General features: G+C 33.1%; 1 protein-coding gene across 6 annotated transcripts in view; it reads left to right on the forward strand.

Moving 5' to 3' along the window:
* The window catches only part of LOC141521312 (cilia- and flagella-associated protein 43-like), a 234,056-nt gene that overhangs the window by 124,256 nt on the left and 97,775 nt on the right, over nt 1-12,025 (forward strand). For all 6 annotated transcript variants that reach the window (XM_074233758.1, XM_074233761.1, XM_074233760.1 and 3 more), the window contains one exon: nt 3,300-3,430. In XM_074233758.1, coding sequence (XP_074089859.1) covers nt 3,300-3,430 — 131 coding nt within the window. The remainder of the gene's footprint in view (nt 1-3,299; nt 3,431-12,025) is intronic.

The following is a 12,025-nucleotide window of genomic DNA, read 5'->3' on the forward strand; positions in this document are numbered from 1 at the left end:
CTTTCTCATTGAAGAAGCAAAAAAAAAAAACAATGCCTGTTAATAATATGAATAGTTAAGCAAAACAAATTAGCCATGTCAAAAACAACTCTTACTCTTTGCAGATATGATAGAATACTAGAATCCAAGAGAATCAACTAAAAGACTTTTTGAAATAATTAACAACTTTAGCAAAGTTGCAGGATATAAAATAAACCCATATAAATCATTAACATTTTTATATATTACCAACAAAACCCAGCAGCAAGGAATAGAAAGAGAAATTCCATTTAAAATAGCTGTAGTCAATATAAAATATTTGGGAGTCTGCCAAGACAAACTCAGGAACTATAAGAACACAATTACAAAACACTTTTCACATGAAGTCAGATCTAAGTAATTTGAAAAATATCAATTAATCATGGGTAGATCAAGCTAATATAATAAAAATGTTAATTCTGCCTAAATTAATATAATTAATTGATTCCCATACCACTTGCTCTTCCAAAATTATTTTTTAAGATTTTTGTACAACAACAATCATCAAAACTATTTGATAGTGGTAGATCAGTGGATTAGGTGTACAAGACACAGTAGTAAACAACTATATAATCTATGTTGTTGGATATATCTAAAAACTCATTATTTGATAAAAATTGTTGGAAAGACTTTTGAAAAATAGTATGGCCGAAACTAGGCAAAGAACAAAATGCTTGTATAATTTATACATAAAGGGTGACACCATAAGAAAATTAAGAAAGTAAGGAAAAGTTTAACTGTAAGATCTATGGTGAAAGGAAGACTTTATTTTTTTTTATTTTTTTTTATTTTTGTTAAAGATTTTATTTGGGTTTTGGGTTTTACAATTTTTTTCCCAATCTTCTCCCCCCACCCCCCACCCCCTCCACAGAAAGCAATCTGTTAGTCTTTATTTTATTTCCATGTTGTACATTGAGCCATCCTTAAGGAAGAAACAAAAAGTATAAGAGATAACAAGATCAGACAATAAAATATCTGTTTTTTTTCCCTAAATTAAAGGGAATAGTCCTTGAAATTTGTTCAAACTCCACGGCTCTTTTTCTGGTTACAGATGTTATTCTCCATTGCAGACAGCCCAAAATTGTCCCTGGTTGCTGCACTGATGGAACAAGCAAGTCCGTTAAGGTTGAACATCACCCCCATGCTGCTGATAGGGTGTACAGTGTTTTTCTGGTTCTGCTCATCTCACTCAGCATCAGTTCATGAAAATCCCTCCAGGCTTCCTTGAATTCCTGTCCCTCCTGCATTCTTTTTGTTTGTTTGTTTGTTTGTTTGTTTGTTTTTTGGTTTTTAATTTATTTTTATTAAAGATATTATTAGAGTTTTATAATTTTCCCCCCAATCTTACTTCCCTCCCCTAACCCCCTATGGAAAGCAATCTGTCAGTCTTTACTTTGTTTCCATGTTGTACCTTGATCCAAATTAGGTGTGATGAGAGAGAAATCATAACCTTAGAGAGGAGACAAGAAGTCTAAGAGGTAACAAGATCAGACAATAAGATATATGTTTTTTTCTAAATTAAAGGGAATAGTCCTTGAACTTTGTTGTAATTCCACAGCTCCTTAACTGGATACAGATGGCACTCTCCTTTGCCGACAGCCCAAAATTGTTCCCAATTGTTGCACTGATGGAATGAGCGAATCCTTCAAGGTTGATCATCACCCCCATGTTGCTGTTAGGATATACAGTGTTTTTCTGGTTCTGCTCATCTCACTCAGCATCAGTTCATGGAAATCCCTCCAGGCTTCCCTGAAATCCCATCCCTCCTGATTTCCAGTAGAACAATAGTGTTCCATGACATACATATAACACTTCCCCAGCTGAAGGACATTTACTTGATTTCCAATTCTTTGCCACCACAAACAGGGCTGCTATAATTATTTTTGTACAAGTAATGTTTTTACCCTTTTTCATCATCTCTTCAGGATATAGACCCAGTAGTGATATTGCTGGGTCAAAGGGTATGCACATTTTTGCTGCCCTTTGGGCATAATTACAAATAGCTCTACAGAAGGGTTGGATGAGTTCACAGCTCCACCAACAGTATAATAGTGTCCCAGGTTTCCCACAACCCTTCCAGCAATGATCATTATCCTTTCTGGTCATATTGGCCAATCTGAGAGGTGTGAGGTGGTACCTCAGAGAAGCTTTAATTTGCATTTCTCTAATAATTAATGATTTAGAGCATTTTTTCATATGGCTATGAATTGCTTTGATCTCCTCATCTGTAAATTGCCTTTGCATATCCTTTGACCATTTGGGGAATGGCTTTTTGTTTTAAAAATATGACTCAGTTCTCTGTATATTTTAGAAATGAGTTCTTTGTCAGAATCATTGGTTGTAAAGATTGTTTCCCAATTTGCTACATTTCTTTTGATCTTGGTTACAGTGGTTTTATCTGTGATCATCTAATTGGTTTTTGGTGATGTTCTTCAACTCTTCCTTAGTCATAATTCCCCCCATCTTAATTCCCTCTCACCCTCCCACAGAAAGCAATCTGTCAGTCTTTACTTTGTTTCCATGTTGTACATTGATTCAATTTGAGTGTGATGAGAGAGAAATCATATCCTTAAGGAACAGACAAGAAGTCTAAGAGGTAACAAGATCAGACAAGGACTATTTGTTCAAGAACTATTCATGAAACTCTTGTAAATTTGAATGTTTTCATTCTCATTCTCTGTCTCTGTATCTTTCTGTGTCTCTGTGTCTTTTTGTCTCTGTCTCTCTGTCTCTCTGTCTCTCTGTCTCTGTCTCTCTCTGGGTAGTCTTAGATATAAGGCTCTAAAATTAAAGAGGACTATTAAAGGCATTATTACAAAAGGCAAGACTTAAGCTAAAATTTGAAAGAAGTCAGAAAAGTTAAGAATTAGAGATGATGGAGAGTATTCCAGCATATTCAGGTGTGGATAGCCAGTGAAAATTCTATTGGAAGACAGTTCTATGCAAAGATCATGGTTCACATACAAAGAGGCAAGTAAAGTTGTAAGAAGCTAGAAAGGGAGGGAACAACTAGGTCATAAAGGTCTTTGAATGAAAGAGTGCTTAATATTTATAAATCACTGTTAGTATAACAAAATTGTTAGGAACAACTCATTACAAAGACTTGTTTTTAAGATTTCATATTCCCCAAACTTGATCTAGTGGCTTACTGTGATCTATATTTGACTGAATAGACTGTGGTAACAGGAGGAAAATAAAAGTTCATATCATCCCATTAATAGAACATATAGTAAAATAGAAATATTTATGCTTTTTTAATGCTAATTTCTTTAACCATTCAGGAAATAATTGTTCAGACTCAATGCCATTCTTATCAGGGACAAGGAATTCAATCACTGGCATTTTCTCTCGATGGTCATTCCATAATAGTGAGTGGTAGGGAAGATGGTGCCCTTGTTTGTCTGAAATGGAAGTAAGTAAAGACTGAAAAAATATTATTTGTACAATATTTAACTCCCAATTGTTTGTGCTGATGGATAGCATCAATGGGATAGTTTGTTCCTAAAAAGATAATTCAAAATATATGTTATTCATTCCTAAAAGAAATCATTATTTGTTTTTCTTTAGCAGTTCATTTCAACAAACATTTTAAAGTGTTTCCTGTGTTTAAACATACTGTTAGTCCTTGTATTTCTGTTTGTAATTGATGTTTGCAATTGATTAAAATTGGTTTTCATTGTTCATGAATATACCACTTGATAGTGTGGGAAGAGGGAAAAGAAGCCATTCAAGTGATCTAAATTTTTTCCTTTGTCATCTTATTCTTTCACTGATAATGCCTGGCTAAGTTCATTCTTGTAAGATAGTGACAACACTATATTGCCTGAAGGCCAGGTATGTCTTATTTTCACCCTTCCCCCACTGATCTGTAGTGCCTTTAAAGGAGGGTCAGGAGAGTCTTGTATCTTGCCATTGACTCCAGCTCCCACTGATGGTTCTCCCCAATTTTGAGGGATTCTTGAATCCCAATCCTTTTAAACACAATTTAACAGTCAGATTGGTTTTCATATAAGAACAAACATACAAATAGTCCCCCAAAAGCTTGTATTTGTGTGGGGAACGATATCTTGCTCCTCAATCTCTAGGGAGAGGAATAGGTTTACAATTTAGTTTAATTCCTAAATAGCATGCTCAAACAAATTTAAAAACAAGAAAACCAAAAAATCTTGCTTTTTGGCCCTCAGGAATTTTTTTATATAGGGCTTCTTTGCTGGACCGACTAACATTTACTCTGGAACCCTGCCTCCAAAGTCACCATGGGTTTGGAAGAAATTCTGCCACCATACCTAAAACTAAAAGGAATAGACAGAACAAACCCCAAACTTAATCCTTGAGGACAAAAGGCAAAAACAGAGCTAGTCTTTTCTCTCATCCCATTTACTTCATGTGCATGGGTAGACAGGACCTTCACCCTTTCTGGATATAGCTGGAAAGAAAGATACTATTACAGGATGGTAGTTCTTAGATGTATCCTGTTCTGGTGATATAACCACTAAGAGTCTGTTTCCACTCATGCAGTAGGGGGACAAAAAAGCCTCTGAGAAGCTGGCCCCTAGTCTCTCTGGTATTATGCTTAAAAATTAAACTGTCAAAGGTCTGAGTATGATCAATTTATTAGTTAGACTAGCCATAACCAAAAAATTAGGTCAATGACCTCTCTCAATTACCAAAGGTCCCAAGATAAGGATCACCAGACTTCATATAATTTTGGAGAGTACAGAGTTGGGTAGGTGGAGAACACAATGCAGTTAATTACAGGGTAGAAAGCATCACCAGAGTGGGTACAATATGATTGGTTGGAAATTGGGAATGAGGAGCTAGTGACAAACCCTTTCTTCCCTTCTGTGACTAAAAAATGTTCATTTGAGTCCACCTACAGGGTTAGAGATAGTGGGCTAGATTTCTTTGAATAATAAACCAGACATCCTTGAATGATGGATTAGGGCTCTAAAGGTTCTAGACCAGATTGACTCTCTGATTTCCACCTGCATCCCTCAAGATAAAAGATTTCCTTGAATCAAAATTAAAACAGTGCTTAGCATGAGAACTGAACTTAGCTTATAGGCAAAGAGATAAAGAAATGGGACCTGAGCAGTTAAACAGAATTGTCAAATACAGATAAGAATCAATTTAATTTCTTGTTTGATGTCAGTAAACCAAAGTTAAGAGATCTAAGCATGTACAAAGTAAAGTCCTATTACACTTTTATTATGCCCACCATCTAGTGCCTTCACTCATGTTCACATAAACTGAATAAAAGTGAGGAAAAATATCAAGCCATGCTGCCTGGGTCTGCTACAGATTAATGCTACAGAATTTCATCTGGGCCATCACTACAGCAAAGCAGTCCTTCTATATTTTTAATGGACTCATTATCCTACTCACCACATCTATTCTAAGCCTTTTTAATCTCTCTTTAAGTGTTCCATGATACTTCTTTGTACTCTTAGTTGAGGACTTTGTCTCATACTTTTATCAAAAAAATAATGAGGCCATTATCCAAGAGCTCCCTGTGGTCCTCTCCTCATCTCACATCACTTAAATGTCTTCCTCTACTATTGTCGTCTTCATCCTTGTCTCAGAGGAAGAAGCTTTCCATCTTTTTGCCAAGGTAAGCCCTTCTACATTCCATTCTATCTGATTTTCTCCATCAGATCAATACTTCTTTCATTCCCAATTTCTTCAGTCTCTTGCTGTCAATTGGCTTCTTCCCTACTGCCTAAAAACATGCCTACATCTCCCCTATCTTTAAAAACCAATCAGTTGACATTTTATATCTCTTCTCCCTTTCATGATTAAAGTCCTTGAAAGTTCATCTATAATCTATGTGTCCACCACTTTCTCTCCTCTCTCATGAAACTTCATCTCCTGATCTTATATCTCCTCAAAATCTTGATTTACTTCAAGTCAGCTCAAATCCCATCTTCTGTAAGAGAACTTTTTTGTCCCTTACCTCTTTACTCTTCTCCCAATGACAATGCCTTTCCCCTGAGATTACTTCCTATTCAATCTGTGTATCACTTCTATGTACATTGTTTGAATTTTTTTATTTCTCTTTAGAATGTGATCTCTTTGAGGGCAGGGATCATGTTTTTGCTTTTGTTGGAACTTAAAAGCACTTTAAAAATCTTATTGACTGACTCCATTGGTACTAAACTCAGACAGTTGAACAGGATTTATATGTTTACTACAGGCAACCTTGTTCCACTGTCTTCAATATTCCATGTAAAATGCTACAGCATCGATTCAATTGTGGCGATCTAATATTGTTATCTAAATAACTGAATTGAGGACATCAACCCATAGTTTATAATTATATGGATAGTTAGAAATTTAGACTAATTAGTTACCTTGAATAGTGAATTCTCAGCCCATGATAACCCTTGAAGTCTCATGGTTCTCTTCTACAAAAATATATATTTATAATGTTGAAAAAATGATCATTACAAACATTTTTCTTTTGTTTTTGTTCATTTCAGAAGTAACCTAATTGTTCCTGAAGCTATGGTCTTGATACATCCTACTTTTCCTAAAAAGTCAAATATATAATCAATTTAAGAATTTGAATTATTTTTGCATCTCTTTTTGCATGAAAAAATCTTATTAATTTAGAACTTTCCAACTTGTAAGTTGTATAAATAGGAATATGATTAGACTAAAACTTGTTAAGCAAGTTATTTACAGATGAAACCAAGATTTTAGAGAATATCCTTAACTTACATAAGAAAATTCTTTTCAAGCTCTTTAAAACAGCCTCAAACACATGAGACGTCAGGAAAAAAAATCATTTACTATGTTTCTACTTAGAATTTTGTGATTTATTACAGAGAAGAAACCATGGCCCCTATCTTTAAGGAGTTTATAGTCTAGTAGAACAGACATGACTTATATGAGATTAAGCAGCAGTCACAAGAAGAGATAAAATCCAATGCTAGTTTTGTAATTTAAGCAATAATTTTTTAGTAATTCATAACAAAGAAAGATTAGTGAAATTTAGAGTTTTCAGGGAAAACTTTATAAAGAAAAGAGATTTTTAGATAGAGAACCTACTCTTGAAGAAATGGGATGTGGGTTTGTCATGGAAAAAAGCAGTGGAATCTGATAAAAACAAGACTTTATTTTATTTTTTACTGTGAAGAGTTAGGTACAGATTGATTGGATTGAATATAATTCATCTAAACTTCTACCATGAAAGTCATATGTGTCTTGCAAAAACATTACAAATAGGCAAAAAGACACAGAAAATGTTGTTTCTAAAAAACTAACTCTTTTTTTTTTGCAAGGCAGATGGGGTTAAGTGGTTTGCCCAAGGCCACTCAGCTAGGTAATTATTAAGTGTCTAAGACTGGATTTGAACCTAGGTACTCCTGACTCCAAGGCCAGTGCTTTATCCACTCCTCTACTTAGCCGCCCCAAAAATGTTGTTTCTAATTATATCCTCTACTGACCTCTTGCTATGATACCTGATGTCAGGGGATCAGAGATCCAAACTATTAATTTGGGGTAGGGACACTGCTGAAGTGGTTGTCAGGTAAGACAGCACTCTCAAAATCACCTGAAATGATGCCTATATGGTAAAGTATGTTAAAATACTCTGTGGGTAAACTATATAAAACATTTTCAAAGTGGTGGAAAAATCTATAGGTGATGGACTCATTTCACTTGTGAAAGTGAAAAATTAATATTTCATTGTCACCAATATGGAATTTGGTGCATTTTAGGCAGCAAGAAGAATGTGAACCTTCCTGGAAGTTGTAGACTTACCTACTGTGTCTGAGAATGATAACAAATATCTTTAATTTGGAATAGAGAAAGCTAGGCATTTGGTATTTCCATATTTCATATGAAAAGTATCTGACATGCTTGCAAATAAAAAGGTTCTAGGAGACAGAGGAAAGATCATTAAAATCAGCAAGACTGAAAACTATGAAGCACTCTGAATATTTAGTGAGAGCTTAGAAACTATTGATGATGCCATGGTATGTGTGTGTGTGTGTGTGTGTGTGTGTGTGTGTGAGAGAGAGAGAGAGAGAGAGAGAGAGAATGTATAACTAGAATTTTTTAAATGCTATTTTATTTTTTCCAATTACATACATAGATAGTTTTTAACATTTCTTTTTTGAAGGCTTTTCAATTCTGCCATTTTTTACCTCCTTGCCTCCTTCCTATACCAAAAAGTAATCTGACATAAGTTATTCTTGTACAATCATGTTTAACATATTTCCACATTAGTCATGTCAGAAAAGAAGAATAGAAACTAAAGAGGAAAAATACTCTGAGAAAGAAAGAAAAAACAAAAAGTTTTAAAAAGCGAACATAGTAAGCTTTGGTGTGCATTCAGACTCCATATATTTTTCTCTTTATGTGGATGATGTTTTCCAGCACAAGTCTTTTAGAATAGTCCTTGATCACAGAACTGCTGAGAGAATTTGAGTCCATGATAGATGATCATCTCACAATGTTGCTGTTAAGGTATACAATGTTCTCCTGGTTATGCTCACTTTACTCAGCATCAGTTCATTCGAGTCTTTCCAGACTTTTCTGAAGTCTACCTGCCTATGATTTCTTTCAGAGTAAAAGTATTCCCTCATATTCATATATCATAATTTGTTCAGTCATTCTCCAGTTGATAAGCTTTTATAAATTTTTTTGTTCATTTGGTCTTTTCCCATTTTTTGTGAAGTAATATTGCCAATTAAAGGCTATTTACAGGTTTATTGCCCTTTGGGCGTAGTCCAAATTGCTCCATAGAAGGCTAGATCAGTTCATGACTCCTTCCCACATCTATTCAACATTGATCATTTTTCTTTTTAGTCATTTTATCTAATCTATGTGATAGGTGTGAGTTGTTTTGATTTGCATTTCTCTAATAAATAGTTTTTAGAACATTTTTCATATGACTATAGATGGCTTAAATTTCTTTATCTAAAAACTTGCTGTTCATATCCTTTGACTATCAATTGGAGAATGACTTGTATTCTTATTAATTTGATTCAGCTCTCTATTTTAGAAATGATGCCTTTATCAAAAGCTCTAGCTATGAAAATAGTTTCACAGTTTTCTGCATTCCTTCTAATCTTGATTATATTGGTTTTGTTTATAAATAATTTAATCAAAATGATCTATTTTGCAATTTATTATTTTCTCTATCTCTTGTTTTGTTATAAACTCCTCCATTCTTCACAGATCTGACAGATAAAATATTCCTTATTCTCCTAAATGGCTTATACTATCACATTTTATGTCTAAATCCTATATCCACTTTGAATTTATCATGATATAGGATATGAGATGTTAGTCTATGGCTAGTTTCTGCCATACTATTTTACAGTTTTCCCAGCAATTTTTGTCAACTAGTGAATTCTTGTCCCAGAAGCTGGAGTCTTTGGATTTATCAAACAGTAGATTATTATAGTCATTTACTTTTGTTACTTTGGAATCTAATCTATTCTACTGCTCCACCACTCTGTTGTGGAGTACCAGTACCAGTACCAGACAGTTTTGATGACTGCTGCTTTATAGTTTTAGATCTGGTATGGCCACCTTCCTTTGCCATTTTTTTCATTAAATCCCTTAATATTTTTGACCTTTTGTTTCTCCAGATGAATTTTATTACTATTTTTCTAGCTCTGTAAAATAATTTTTTGATAGTTTGATTAGTATGTCACTGAATTAGTAATTTAATTTAGATAGAATTGTCATTTTTATAAGTTATCTTGACCAATGTATGAGCAATGGATATTTTTCCAATTATTTAGATCTGACTTTGTGTGAAAAGTGTTTTGTTATTGTGTTCATATAGTTTCTGGGTTTGTCTTGACAGGTAGATTCTCCAGTATGTTATTTTGTCTATAACTACTTTAAATTGAATTTCCCTATCTCTTACTCCTGTGCTTTGTTGGTAATATATAGAAATGCTGATGATTTATTTGACTTTATATTTTGTGGCTTTGCTGAAATTGGTAATTGTTTCAATTAGTTTTTAGTTGATTGTCTAGAATTCTCTTAAGTATATCAACATATCATCTGCAAAGAATAAGAGTTTTGATTTCTCATTGCCTATTCTAATTCCTTCAATTTGTTTTTCTAACTGCCAAAGTGAACATTTCTGGTACAATATTAAATAATAGTGGTGATAATGGATACCCTTGTTTTACCTCTGATCTTATTGGAAAAGCTTCTAGCTTATCCCAATCACATATGCTAACTAATAGTTTTAGAAAGATACTGTTTATCATTTTAAGGAAAATTCTGCTTTCTGGTGTTAACAGAATGGGAATTATATTTTGTCAAAAGATACTTTTCAGCATCTTTTGAGATAATCATTGCTCTCTGGTGTTCTTTAATAGGAATGGGAATTATATTTTGTCAAAAGAGGTTTTTCAGCATCTGTGAGATAATCATTTCTGTTAATTTTATTATTGATATGGTCAGTTAAACTGATTTTTTCCCTCTAATATTGAAAAATTCCTACATTTCTGGTAAAAATCCTACCTGATCATAATGTACTATTCTAGTTATAACTTGCTGCAAATCTTATGTAAAATTTTTGCATCAATATTTATTAGGGAAATTGGTCTATAATTTTCTTTGTTTTGGCTTTTCTTAGTTTCAGTATCAGCATTGTTCTTTAAATATTTGGAGGAATTCATTTGTCAATTAATAAGACCCTGGAAATTTTCTTTTCTTTTTTTTCCAATATTTTTCTTTTTTTCCCAATTACATGCAAAGATAGTTTTGCATACTTTTGAATTCTACATTTTTCTACCACTCTTCCTTCCCTCCCCCATCACCATGACTGTGAACAATCTGATATAGCTTGTGCCAGTACAATCGTGTTTGACATATTTAAATATTAGATAGTTTGTAAAAAAAAAAAAGATTTAGTACAAGGGGATTTTTTCTTTTCCCTTTGTACTAAATCTTTTTTTTACAACCTATCTAATGGTGTGTTTTGCTCTACATTCAGACTCCATAGATTTTTGTCTGTATGTGGATGGCATTTTCCATAATAAGTCTTTCAGGACTGTCCTGGAGCACTAAACTAATGAGAGTAGCTGTGTGTATCTTAGTTGATCATCTCACAGTGTTGTTATTAATATGTAAAATGTTCTGGTTCTACTCATTTCACTCAGCCTCAGTTCATATGCAAGTCTTTACAGGTTTTTTTTTTAAATCCATCTGCTGATTATTTCTTATAGCATTGTATTCCATAACATTCTGGAGATTTTTTTCTTAGGGAGTTCATCGATGACTTGTTCAATTTCTTTCAGTTATTTAAGTATTTTATTTCCTCTTCTGTTAATCTGGGCAATTTATGTTTTGTAGTTATTCATCCATATCACTTAGATTGTCAGATTTATTGGCATATGGTTGAGCAAAAGAGTTCCAAATTATTACTTTAATTTTCTTCTCATTGATGGTGAATTTGCCCTTTTCATTTCTGATATGATAATTTGGTTTTCTTCTTTCTTTTTTTAATCAAACTAACCAAAGCTTTATGTATTTTATTGATTTTTTCATAGCACCAACTTTTAGTTTTATACATTATTTTCTTCCTTTCAATTTTATTAATAACTCCTTTGATTTTCTAATTTGGTATTTAATTGGGGGATTTTTAATTTGTTCTTTGTCCAGTATTTTAGTTGTATGCCCAATTCATTGATCTCCTCTTTCTCTATTTTATTCATGGAAGCATTTAGAGATCAAAATTTATCAAAATAACTGCTTTGGCTGCATTCCATAAGTTTTGGTATTATATCTCATCATGGTGTCTTGAATGAAATTGCTAATTATTTTTATGATTTGTCAATTGATCTACTCTTTAAAATTATATTTAGTTACCAATTTATTTCTAGCTTCCATGGCCCTTTTTACATGTAATTTTATTGCATCATGATCTGAAAAGGATGTATTTAATATTTCTCCCTTATTGCATTTGATTTTGAGGCTTTTATGTGCTAATATATGGTCAGTTTCTATGTGTATAGTGTATATATATATATAT

This window comes from Macrotis lagotis, chromosome 4, assembly GCF_037893015.1.
Source record: "Macrotis lagotis isolate mMagLag1 chromosome 4, bilby.v1.9.chrom.fasta, whole genome shotgun sequence".
In the NCBI taxonomy this organism is placed as follows: Eukaryota; Metazoa; Chordata; class Mammalia; order Peramelemorphia; family Peramelidae; genus Macrotis; species Macrotis lagotis.